Raw genomic sequence first — 13,683 nt, forward strand, 5'->3', positions numbered from 1 at the left:
GGTTTACTTATTTCCCAAATCTAATTACTAACAGTTAAAACAATCGTAGGAAATAAACAGTGTAGTTAAACCTTCACCCAGCTGAGTTATCTTAACTCCTCCACCTGTCAACTAGAAATCATTGAGATCAACAAAATGTCTAAAAAAGGTATCCCAGACTGCAGGCCCACAAATGTTATCAATTATAACCTGCTCTCGGCCTATTGGATTTGTCCTATCTGATTTTGAAAATGCAGCGGTGCGACTCCTCTAGAAGAAACATGGACTTGACCCTCTGATATTGAACAATTTTATACCAATTTCTAACAGACCATTTTAATGAAAATTGTGTTAAAGTCTGCTGCCTCTCAATCACTCACATGTATAACAATCATATTTTCAAGAAATATTAATCAGGTTTCTGCACCCGACACATTAAAAAAAATGCTTTTATTAAGTTACTAGCAGTGATTTACTGCTTGCCGCTGATGTTGGACTTTGCACAGTTTTAATCCTGTTTGATCTCAGCCCTGAATTTGATACATCATACTACATTTGACACATCAAACTTTTGCTCTCAAATAGATCCTTCCCAATGATTTCCCAATCATTTTGGAGCAGGGAGCAGCTTTTTATTTGCGACCCTGTGTTGTGTCATGTCATCCTGTTTCAATTGGCACAGGTAAAGCTGGAAAATACTGGAAAAACCTCTCTTTTCAGAAACAGGAATTTTCTGAGCCCCATCATTCTGAACTGCTCTGTTCAAAACAAGGGCGCTCCATGGTGTTTTCAAACCTTTGCTTCACTTGCTGTTTTTTTATTCAATACAATACAGAACTTTAATAAGTTCAATAAGTTGCCTTACCTGTGACACTGTGTAAAATAAGATACACAACTTCAGTGTTATTTTGACTAGTTTAGCTGATTAGCTGTGTATTGGGCCAATATTGTTGCTGGATAGATGTGTACAAACGTAAATATGTGTAAAAGGAAATGAAATTAATGCAAATGTCCTCCTGTGAATGTGTAGTAGTAGTAGTAGTAGTGTATCTCTAAGTGTATCTAGATACAAGGGCCAAAGTCCAAAAAGCTCTTACTGAACATCAGCAAAACAAAGGAGCTAGTTTTCCAATTTGCGAGAAAGCAGCAAAGGTAATTGACATCTCACTTGTTGAGAATGAGCATCTTCAAGTACCTGGGAGTCTATATCACAGAGGATTTCTCTGAGCCCTAAAGACACTCTACTGTTGAGATGTTATAAACAGTATTTTACATATTTCAATGATAATGGGTCTCTTTAAAAAAGATGCTGGCAAGTGTGTATCACTTATCCTTTCAATGACACCAATTTTACTCTGTGAACTGTGGAGTTGTTGATATTACAATTATATACAATTAAGCAACATCTCAAAAGACTTAAAAGACTATCTGCTATATCTTGGTGCACACAAATACAGTTGCACACACGCTATGTCTTACCTGATTGCATTAGACATAACCAGGATAATTCTGAATGCAATTTCCTGCCATATAAATGTATTCCCACCCATATCATCAACTCCCATCTCATGCAATTAATGAAACTGCTGGTAGTGACATGCCTAAAAGCCACTGTATTGCATTTTTCACATCAAGCAATAAGAAATCCCAAAGCAAAGCAGGTGAAGAAGAGATACAAGGCTTCAAGTCATCCACAGAGAGCATGAAAATTGCAAACCATGAGACCCAGCCAGTCAATACGTGACGGCCTGTGTCAAACACTTCATCACAGATTAACTAACAATACTGAGTGAATGACATGTGTGCTGATTGTGTCTGTAGATTGAAGTGAATCAAAAATTAAGTTGTAACTACAGTTTTCATGGTGAAAAAGTAAGGCCCCACTATAAAACACCTGCTATTAGAATTGAGTTTGATTTACCGGTCTGTCCACCCAACAGATCGCCAAGAGCAAAGGATGTTTTAATGTTAGTAATACACAGAAAAAGAAAGAGCATAAAATAACATTGGAAGTGGAGCTAAACCAACCTGTGTTCACCTACTCTCAGTTTGGCATAATAGAGTCATGTAATTAAGCACCGCTGTCAAAACAGAGATGGCGGTTCTGCTTCACCACAGTGATGTTTTTTGTTTACAATAAAGCCACTTTGGTCAGCATATAAAATGCCAACATAAAGAGTCTTAATGACAGAAAAGATGACAGATAGGGATGCACCAATACCAATACTGGCATCAGGTTGATACTGCACTCATATACTCATAATCGCAAAAATTAACTGATACAACACACCGATACCACTTCATTGCATTAGGCCTTACGTTGCATGAAACTGAAGACAGAGATCAGAGGGCAGCTTGTCATTTCTTGTTGTCATTTAGTGTCTAGGACATAGGTCACTAAGAGGTGGACTGGGTCAGAGTCTGGACCCAGACACGTCCTATATGGACCTGGACCTATGAAAGACACATGAAAGAGGTGAAAAATGAGTGACAGAAGAAAGACGGAGAGCCGGAGACAGAGAAAAATAACTCCAAATGGCCTCTCTATGAACTAATGAATGTTCCCCCAGAGTCACTTTTTCGGTCAATAAAAAAAGCCAATGACCGATGGAGGGGTTTTCAAGGAGGGCATAAGTGCAGTAACTCTAACCTGACTTGAGGGTAAACAGAAACAGAAATTTAATTTTTCAAAACGTAAGTACTTAAGATGCACAATTTTTAAAAAGCTATTTTGCAGCCCTTACAAGTGACAATAAATATTGTCGAAATATTTTTTGAAATGTTATTTCTTTATTTGATTTGACAGTTAGTTCTTGATCACATGCAGATGTGATACTGAAACTATACAATAGTTATTTTTGATATTTGATATATTAAGTTGACTGTGTTAACTGTGTAATTCGTTCCGTTATTTAATTTGTCAAATTTCATTGATATTTTGTCAAGTTTCATTTTGTCAAATGTGAAGACAGTGCCAATGTGGAGACCTTTTGTTGACACAGGAAATGATGATTATCTATATTCATTTTTATCAAATGTATTTTCATTTGTTGTAACAAGCAGAGAAGAAAATAAATCCTGTCTTCCAATTCAGTATATCTGCAACCTAATAGTTACGTATTTTTGTGGTAGAAATATCGGCATCGGTACTCAGTATCAGCAAGCACACAAATGAAAATGCTCGTATTCATTCTTGGTTTGAAAAAAAAAAATGGTATTGTTGCACCCCTAATGATAAATGACAGAAAAATGTCATGAACATTTCATAAGGTTTCCCCACTTTGATGGAGATTATGACTGAAAGGACACTCATCATCAACTATTTTTATTTTCTTCTCGAGGTAACAACCCTGATCAACGAACAACATGATGTAATCGTTTGCCTGAATGGCCAGAGTATTTCAGCCCCTTATAACTAAAAGGATATAGAATTTTCTTATTTTATGCTGTTAATTTAGCAGAGACTTTTAGAATTTTCATTGACTGACATTCAAGTAGAATTGCTTTCACCCAAAAGGGGGCGGGCAGGTGATGCTGTGCATGCTCACAGAAGTATGTGGGATGACAAAATATCCAATGGACAGTAAACAAAATGCTATTTATGTGTTACAATACAGTGTAAAATCAGCCATTGCTTTTTCAGACATCAGCAGACTCTTTTACCTAATCTTCAAGGATCTTTATAATCTCTGTTCCTTGAGAGGTAGTTCCTGAAACTAAAAGTTGGACTTGAAAATGTGGTTAATGTTGCAGTAAATCAGTGTAGCATTCTGACTTACCGTTCAACATCCCAGATGCTAAGAGGGGAGAAGTTCTCACAGCATGCAGTGCCTGTTACAAAAGAGCTGTACACAGAGGGAGAAGGGGAGACAGAGAGAAATTAAAGTGTTAATGATTGTACCAACAGCAGAATAAATATGTTATCATCTAGACCTTAACATTCATATCTCAAGCTTCTCATACTGACTGAATTGTGTTGGCTGGCAAACGTATGAGTTAACATATTAACAAGTTGTTAGTATACCGGCATTAAAACTCACAGTGTGCCACAACCTAAATCCGATATGATATATTCATACTGGCAAAACAGTGTGTATAAAAGTATACAAGACACAGGTGCCAGCTTCCACACAGCCTCATTTAGCACTGATTAACCCATCACCAAAAACTAACTATATCAGGTGAACTGGCTGAGGATATTATACCCTCTTGGACAACTTTTAACACAATATCTTCTTATCAGAGTTTGTGAGAGGTATCTTGTGCCAGGACTAGTTGCATTATTCTCAATATTGATTAATTTACTTAATTAAAAAATAGTTAACATCATACAGTGGGAAATTAGATGATCTTTGCATCATTGTTGAAGTTTCTTTTCTAGAGGACAACTTGCCAAAAATGTTGTCACATCTGTTGTTGTCCAACCTCTCAACGATCCCACATCCCTGTCCCTGCCTCCATCCACCACACATTGTTTCCCAGCAGAAGAAAAGAGAAGAAAACTACAACAGTTTTGATCCTTTGACTGGAGTGGCAGGTTGGAATTAGCAGCCTAGGTATGCAGAGTGAATGCCATGCATGTGGAGTGGTGGGGGAGCTGTGAAAGGAGAGGGGAGGAGCGCTGTGGGAGTGGGCTGACGAGGTGTGTTTGGGTGTTAGAAGCTATGTAGTGGGTGTGGTGGTGCCCAGGGGTGCCGGTGGTAGGGGGGCTTCTGTTGGGCCGGGCCAGAGTGTCAGGGCTTAGTGCCCTCCTACAGGGTTGACGGACAGGGGGGAGGACCCTGACTTTCTCAAACAGACAGATAGTTACTGACAAATACTGAGGGCTAGGGAAGAATACTGTAGATGGCGATACAGAGACAAAGGCAGAATGACCAACACTCAGTCCCATTTCTGTTTAATTATAAGTGGATAGAAAGTGTCCTGATATTCAGTGTTTTAAAAACATTTCACATTATCTTCACTTGAAGTCATACCTGCGGAATTCTTCAGGTGGTTGTGCAGCCCTGGTGGCACACTTTATACACTAAGACCTCTGAAACTTGGTTGTAATTTCCATCATGAGCAACACTGCTTGACAGATATTCATTTTTTAAGATGAACAGATAAATGGGTTGGTAAGCCAAAAGGAGTGGTGTATAACTAGAGGCCCCATGACATATGCAAAAGGATAGAGTCAGACTGAAAGATCTGTTGACCAATATTATCGACTGATTGGCATATCACAGATATGTAATATCAGTTTCAGTGTATGTTGTCCTATATGCCTTGATATGAAAGAAGAGATTATAAAGTAGATAACGATGCTCATGAGAATTGAAGTTTAATGTTGCAGTGAGCTGATGTAATTTTAAAAAATAAGTTTACTTACCTGTTAACAAGCCTGTCTCTGTTACATATCTTCGTCACAAGTGTTTGAAACCACATTTGTAGGGATCACTGCAAAGATGTGTAAAATTGTCCAATATATAGATATTTGAATTTTTCTCCTGTGTATCAGTATCTGCACTGTCCCTCAAAATATAGTATCAAACATCCTCTAAAAACGGGATACTAAAGCTAACTGAGACAAAAATTAAAATGCATGAAAAGGCCGTGGAACTCAATATACAAACATTTTTAATAAAACCATAAAAATATTTTGAATAGACCTGAAATCTACCAATTATTCTGTAGATAAATTAAGGAACATCTAAAACATCATTAATAATCAAATCATCAATTATTAACACTTGAAACCAAAGGCATGTTGTAAGGTCTTCATAAGGGCTGGCCAAAAAACCAAACCTATAATCGCAGAACAGGAACAAATTGTTTTTTTTTTGACAGGATGAGGCAAATGTTTGGTATTTTTTTCTGATAAAGTACTTAAAAGGATAAGTGAGGGGGCGGCTCAGTGGGTATAGCTGGTCGACTAGTAATTGGAAGGTCAATGGTTCGAATCCAGGCTCCCCTGGGGCGAAATGGGCTACATGTCGAAGTATGGATACAAAGCAAGATACTGACGTGCAGCTGGCCCCTGGTGTGGTGATAAGGGCCCTGCGATGAGCTGGTGACTCATCAAGGGTGTACCCTGCCTTCACCCATAGAGATCACTGTGACCCCCTTGAAAAGCGGTAACATCCCCCCGACCCTCACGGATAAGCGGAAGAAAATGAGATGAGAGGATAAATGATCAGATTTAAGATTATATGAATTTGAATCTTTGTGAACTAACAGAACTTCAGCACTAATACACAACATTCTGTATACAAATCTGTAAACCATGGATGTTATATTTGTTCAATTTCACAACTGTGTTGATACCTCAAGTGATTGTAGTATACACACCTGGGTGTGAAGGTCCAATAACTGGTCAGTATTCCTGGCTACAATTACACCATGAAGACAAAAGAACACTCCAAGCAACTCTGTGAAAAGGTTATTGAAAAATTAAGGTCAAGGGATGGATACAAGAATATTTCAAAATCACTGAATATCCACCAGAGTTCAGTTAAATCCATCATTAAGAAATGGAAGAAAAACTGCGAATGCTCACATACTAATAGAATTTGAAAGAAGGAGACTAGTGAGGGAGGCCAGCAAGACACCTATGACTACTCTGAAGTAGTTAAAAGCTTCCGCCACTGAGATTGGAGAGACTCGGCATACAACAACTGTTACAAGGGTTCTTCAACAGTAAAAGCTTTATGGGAGAATGGCAAAGAGAAAACCATATTTCAAGAAAGCTCATCATATCTGAACTACAGTTCAGCCAGAGGCATGTGAGACACTCCAAGGGTCAACTGGAAGAAAGTTCTTTGGTCTGACGAGGCCAAAATTGAATTTTTTGGCCATCAGACAAAACACTATGTTGACACCAAACACTGCACATCACCACAAACACACCATTCCAACCATGAAGCACAGTGGTAGCAACATCATGCTGTGGGCATGCTTCTCAGCAGCAGGCCCTGAAAGGCTTGTAAAGGTAAAGGGTAAAGTGAATCGAGCAAAACATAGTGAAATCCTGGAGGACAATTAGATTCAGTCTGGAAGAGAATTACAAGTTGGGAAAAGATTTAATTTCGAGCAAGACAATGACCTGAAGCAATAGCAAAAGTTACACAGAAATGGCTTAATGACAATAAGGTGAATGGAGTGGTTGAATCAAGTCCTAGACCTCAATCCAATAGAATATTTGCGTCTGGACTTGAAAAGGGCTGTTCATGCCTGATCCCCATGCTGTTGAAGGCCCTGAACTGCTACACATTCATGATTTTAATCTTGATCTTCAGACTATAACAGACAGATTGACAACATTGTTACAAGTCATTGCAGGCTGCAGATAAACCAGATGGTCTTTTGTAGCTTTATGGGCAAGACAATTCTGGTGACTGTTTCAGGGACTGACTGTATGTAAATTCAAAGCAGAACCACATTTATGTTGAACCCAAGGTTAACTCCACGCCTGTAAACCACAGTGAAGGGAAGGAAGCTATTAACTCCAGCTGTGGTGGTGCATAGGTCAGGAACACTGTCAGAATGTGACGCAGGTCTGTACTTTCATTTAACTACTCAAACATGATAACCACTGCTGTCCTATTGTCACACTATAGCTTTTCTTCGCTCAACAGTCATACACATCCTCTATGTGTGTTAAACTGTGCCAAGCTAAACCACTGACAATCAATTTTAAAAGAGTTTTAAAAATGTACCTCATCAGAATTTAAAATGTAGCTCAATTAACAGCAGCATACATTAATTTGTGGGTAGGCCCAGCAATGACACACTTAATCCATCATGATAGCTGGGGGTGGCATGATAGCTTGGGGTGGCATTTGATAAATTAGGCATCACCAGGAATAAGCAATTGCAGATTTCAAAACTGAAAGGATGGAGATGGATGTCCATATGAACAGTAACATTGATCCAGATGAATACCTAGATTTATTGGTTCATTCATTTCACATTATCTTCACTTGAAGTCATACCTGCGGAATTCTTCAGGTGGTTGTGCAGCCCTGGTGGCACGCTTTATACACTAAGACCTCTGAAACTTGGTTGTAATTTCCATCATGAGCAACACTGCTTGACAGATATTCATTTTTTAAGATGAACAGATAAATGGGTTGGTAAGCCAAAAGGAGTGGTGTATAACTAGAGGCCCCATGACATATGCAAAAGGATAGAGTCAGACTGAAAGATCTGTTGACCAATATTATCGACTGATTGGCATATCACAGATATGTAATATCAGTTTCAGTGTATGTTGTCCTATATGCCTTGATATGAAAGAAAAGATTATAAAGTAGATAAAGATGCTCACGACAATTGAAGTTTAATGTTGCAGTGAGCTGATGTAATTTTAAAAAATAAGTTTACTTACCTGTTAACAAGCCTGTCTCTGTTACATATCTTTGTCACAAGTGTTTGAAACCACATTTGTAGGGATCACTGCAAAGATGTGTAAAATTGTCCAATATATAGATATTTGAATTTTTCTCCTGTGTATCAGTATCTGCACTGTCCCTCAAAATATAGTATCAAACATCCTCTAAAAACGGGATACTAAAGCTAACTGAGACAAAAATTAAAATGCATGAAAAGGCCGTGGAACTCAATATACAAACATTTTTAATAAAACCATAAAAATATTTTGAATAAACCTGAAATCTACCAATTATTCTGTAGATAAATTAAGGAACATCTAAAACATCATAAATAATCAAATCATCAATTATTAGCACTTGAAACCCAAACCTAAAATCGCAGAACAGGAACAAATTGTTTTTTTTTGACAGGATGAGGCAAATGTTTGGTATTTTTTTCTGATAAAGTACTTAAAAGGATAAATGAGGGGGCGGCTGTAGCTCAGTGGGTATAGCTGGTCGACTAGTGATGGTTCATTCATTGGTTCATTTTCAATACCATCAACAGTGTGGAAAAGATAAAACTGAGCATCTCACTCAGTAGTCCGCTAACTTGTGGCTTTCACTACAGGATCATCAGCTAATCTTTTTCAGCAATGCAGCAGTGATTTCCACTGGTGAGTACGAAAAATTATGAATAAATATGTGTTAATTGTGAAGCTATTCATAGAAGAAAGGTCTGCTAACTGCTAGGCTAATCTATACCATGTAAAATACCATAGGCTTAAGCTAATAATGGATTATAGCAAAAAATATTTGTTATTATTGAGTTATTAATGAGCCATATATTATACTAAAAGTTCTTGTTGTTGAGCCATGTTTTATAGAGAAGTCCGGTTGTAGTAAACTTGACTGCATTTGGCTGATTTGGTTGAATTATTATTTATGTGTTGTAGCCTAAGCATAAAAGAAAGTGTTACAGTTTATTCTGTAATTGATGGTTTAACTAGGCAGTTGATATTGTCTCATAGCAATCTCAGGCCCCCGAAGTGGACTGAATCGAAATCGTATCATGGCAGACTATTTGATATCAGAAAACAGTGTGGAGATGTCCAAAGAACCAATCAAGTTGTATCATGATGAAACTGGTAATATACACCCTTAGTTTGCACCAAAGGATTTCAGCCCTGATTTTTTCACTTGCCAACACAGCAGCCCGGGTTCAGAGGCAAACTGGTTCGGTCTCATGAATTACAATCCCTACGTACAAACTGTACAAAAGCCATGATCTAAAAGCTTGTAGATTTCCACTAGATATCTAACAAGTTAAATACCTCGTCATATTGGGGATGGGATGGATGGCCATTAACAACCTACATTCAGTCAAAGCGGACAGTACTGATTTGCAGCGAAAATAAACTCCTTTTCACTGCAAATCAAAGCACAAAGAACTGAGACTGCGTCTTACTTTTTCCTCATCTCGCCTATGTAATTATTATTGTGAGACCCCTTTTCGCTGATCATTTATGTAATGGCCAAATCACAAAGGTAACAAGACTCCTGATTGTGAAATGTAAAGTTTTGGAGTATGATCTGATGACTTTAAAAATAATCTAGAGTGACGAAGGCTTCACTGGTCTTAGTAATTGTTCCTCCTGTCCATACTGGCAGTCTGTGCTAAAAGTTCACTAAAAGACTGTTGTCTTGAAGTAGCTCTGCTAATCTTTGAAATTAATCTCAGAGGATGGTGCAAAAAATATTCTCTTGTCTTTGGAAGGAATCTTTTCAAAATCAGTAACCATTAACAAAGTATATTCTATATGTTTTACTTACTTTGTTTTTGAAAACAAGATTATTATTGTAATTATGATTTGTGCCGAGTTTGGCTACATAGTGGTTGCCTTACAAGAGAGATTTGCTGACACTACTAAGGAATGAAAATACTGAATTAAATCTTTTAAACTGTATATCTAGTTAACCGATCAAGCAAATTGAGTTCTCTTTGTAGCATTATCTCTAAAGGTCTCTATAACTAAAACTAAATAACATTTTAATTACACATTTTATCATACAGCAGTTATCATAGCATTTACAATAACATTTTATTGGAACACCATTTTAATAGGAAGGTACATGTTTTATTTGTTATCCTATACCTTTATCAAACAGTGGACAGTAGTGGCTGCAAGGCCAGACATAAAACAGAGATGCTTCAGTTAATGGTAAGCGCCATAAAGAACTATGTCCTAAGACGACCGACACAGTAACCAATTTCATGAAAGTGTGTTGTTTATCTAACTAATTAAATAAATAAATAGATAGATAAATAAATACCATGGCAATGGCTGTGCATATAGATGTGGCTGCTGATTAGCTCCTTCGCTACTTCAGAGAATAAAGCACAGATTTTGGATTGAGAACAGCAGACTTTGAGGTGATCACTGCTTATAGCATCTTTCAGTCATTCACAATATGAGACAATATCAGACAAATGGCTGGCTAAACTACGGGAAATCAGAGACTGTTGTGCCAACAGTTTAACAGAGATCTGTCTATCTATGGTATTGCATAGAGCATTTGTTCAATCAAAAAAACCCATCTGTTTCAATTCAGTTAAGGGTAACTGCAACTCATAACGACATTTTCTGAGATGACCCGATAGAGGGTAGCAGGACGTGGACAGGTGCACTCTGTGTTTATATAATTCATGCTTGTCCTCAGTTTCAGTTGGACAGTGTTCACCTGATTTCAAACTTTTAATATGAAGATGGCAAGCACACTATCATCACCATCTTATTGCTTCTGTTTACCTTTACACTGACGGAAAACCAAAAAAATGCACTCCAGAATTATATTCTTGGTGTACATGTTCTATAAATGTTCTGTGTTTGAGTAGCACAGAGACGTTTTCAAACTTTAATTTCATTATACAACCCTGTGTTGTATAATTACATATTCATCACCCTGAACCTTTAAGTGCTAGAGCCACTATATAACTTCCCAGCACATATGAAACATGCCTGCCTTGGACCAAAGTGGTTGGAGATGTAGACTGTATTTATATATATGTTCTATTCAAAGTGTAATTATTATTATGTAATACTCCAATATCATCCTTGGTAAAATATTGATAGACAAAGGCTTTGCAGCAAACCAGACAGCACCAAACGGAGCCGTGACTGAGGGATGCTGTGGGCATCAAAACACAGGGGTGAGGTGTGTTTGGGGTGGGGGATGGGTTTAAAGTGGTAGCAAGACAGGGCAGGGCAGGAGAGGAGGGGGCAGCTTAATGGGCCTGACAGGCAGCTGTCAGACCCATTAGGCAGCGCGGCCCATTGCCAGGCCACCCGGTAATTAGTGTTGGGTAAACTCATTTATGGTCCAAATGGGTCGGGCAGGGCCAGGACCAGTATGCACGGTCGGTGACCTCTGACCCCGCTGACACAGGATACAATAGGGTTACGGTCACACTCACTATCTGGACCCTATTACTCTCCATTACTCACATTACTCACCCCTCACTGGGCCACGGTGCTGGCAGAGGCAGGGCAGGGGACACAGACTATACAATGAAACCCCCACACCCCTCAATCTCCCTTAGCTCTCTCAACCTTTCTGAAGCACCAACAGGCCTGATCTGGGGTCAGAGCTTGCACTGATATTATAGCTGATAAGGTCAGAGCCTCTCTCGCCTAATGTGGGGCAAGTGTTCACACATAGACAGACAGACAGGCAGACAGACAGACAGAGACACACACACACACAGACACAGACACACACACACACACAAACACAAACGGTCATATCGCTGACCAAACTGAGTCACCCTCCTCTACCCAATCTGTGTCTCCCCTCTCTCTCCTCCTCTCCTCTCATCATTAGCAACATGCTGGGCCTCTGCTGCCGTTTGGATAACCTCATCAGCTGGCTGTGTTATCTACACACACACGCACGCACACACGCACACACACACACACACACACACACACACACACACGCACACGCACACACACACACACTCTCATTTGTGAAACCACAAACTCAGGCTAAGCAGTAACACACACACACACACACACACACACACACACACACACACACACACACACACACAAACATACGTATACGCTCATACAAAGTGTGGGAGCCCCTGCTGGGGGTTGAGTCCAACAGTACCAACATTGTTAGCTCTAACATGCTGACCGCACAAGGAGCAAGCTTTCCCAAGACCACCACAAACTCACTGCTGCTGTCCAGAGTGTAGCTACTCTCTGATCCCAACTCAGTTCACAAAAATACCATCTTCTACAAGCCAGGGACCCCTCAAAATATGTACCCATATGTGTATGTGTAATTTGGTTTCTATAACATTTTCATACATTATTAATGATGCATTTTCATCTATACATTTTGCGTAGAACTACTGGAAATACAATATTATCCATTAGAGTATGACCAATATATTGGTTGGCTGATATTACTGGCCCATATTGGTCTATCACAAACATACTGGTATTTGCATGTATGCTGTTTGATACACTCTGATATAACATATCTGTTCTTATTCATTTATATCTTATATATCTTTTTGTTTTATATTTTAATGCAGAAAAACTGTGTGGGATATTTTAGAGTTAATGCATTTCCAGTTAGTTTACTGGTTCAGTTTACTGATGTCAATTTGGACGATAAAGTTTACCATTTAAACTGTAAAGTATCTTGCATCTGTCACTTTCTTTGACACATTTGAGGGATCATTGTAAAAAGAAGTCCGTATATCAGCCAATATGTCGATATATTTCTCCCTATCTCTCTCTCTCTCTCTGATTAATGTCTTACTTGAATTTTGTTTGAATTCCAAACAAGTTTTCATTAACAGGAAATAATACAAACACAAAAAATAAGTGGCTATTTATCTCAGTCTCTGCCCTGAGGACCAATTACAAATGAATGCAAGAGAGCAGCCCCGCTCTGGGAATGTGGAAGCGTTTGCCTCTGGACTCCAGGGGCGGTTTAGATTTGCCCAGTCACCACCACCCCCACCTCCTGTAAGAGAGAGCGTTGTTAATTTGTTTGCTTGACCCCAGGCTTTGTACCTTCTCAGAAAAATTAAAGGAACACTTCAAACACACATCAGATCTTGATGAACAAATTATTCAAGTTGAAAATCTTTACTGATGTACATGCTACCAGTAGTGACAAGGACACTAGCAGAACACAAAACTAGAGTAGGTTCAGCCAGGAAAGATAAGAAGAGCGTAATTGTCTGTGGCCACCACTTGCAAAACCATGCCCTTTTGGGGGATTGTTTTGCTTCTGCCTCCCCATTGCACCTGTTACTTTCATTTCTACCAGA

General features: G+C 38.7%; 1 protein-coding gene across 1 annotated transcript in view; it reads right to left on the minus strand.

Moving 5' to 3' along the window:
* Positions 1-13,683, minus strand: part of fbxw4 (F-box and WD repeat domain containing 4) — a 52,115-nt gene that overhangs the window by 10,563 nt on the left and 27,869 nt on the right. Inside the window, exon 6 of the mRNA XM_037123678.1 lies at positions 3,759-3,824. Coding sequence (XP_036979573.1) covers positions 3,759-3,824 — 66 coding nt within the window. The remainder of the gene's footprint in view (positions 1-3,758; positions 3,825-13,683) is intronic.

The sequence above is a fragment of the Acanthopagrus latus genome, chromosome 15, assembly GCF_904848185.1.
Source record: "Acanthopagrus latus isolate v.2019 chromosome 15, fAcaLat1.1, whole genome shotgun sequence".
In the NCBI taxonomy this organism is placed as follows: Eukaryota; Metazoa; Chordata; class Actinopteri; order Spariformes; family Sparidae; genus Acanthopagrus; species Acanthopagrus latus.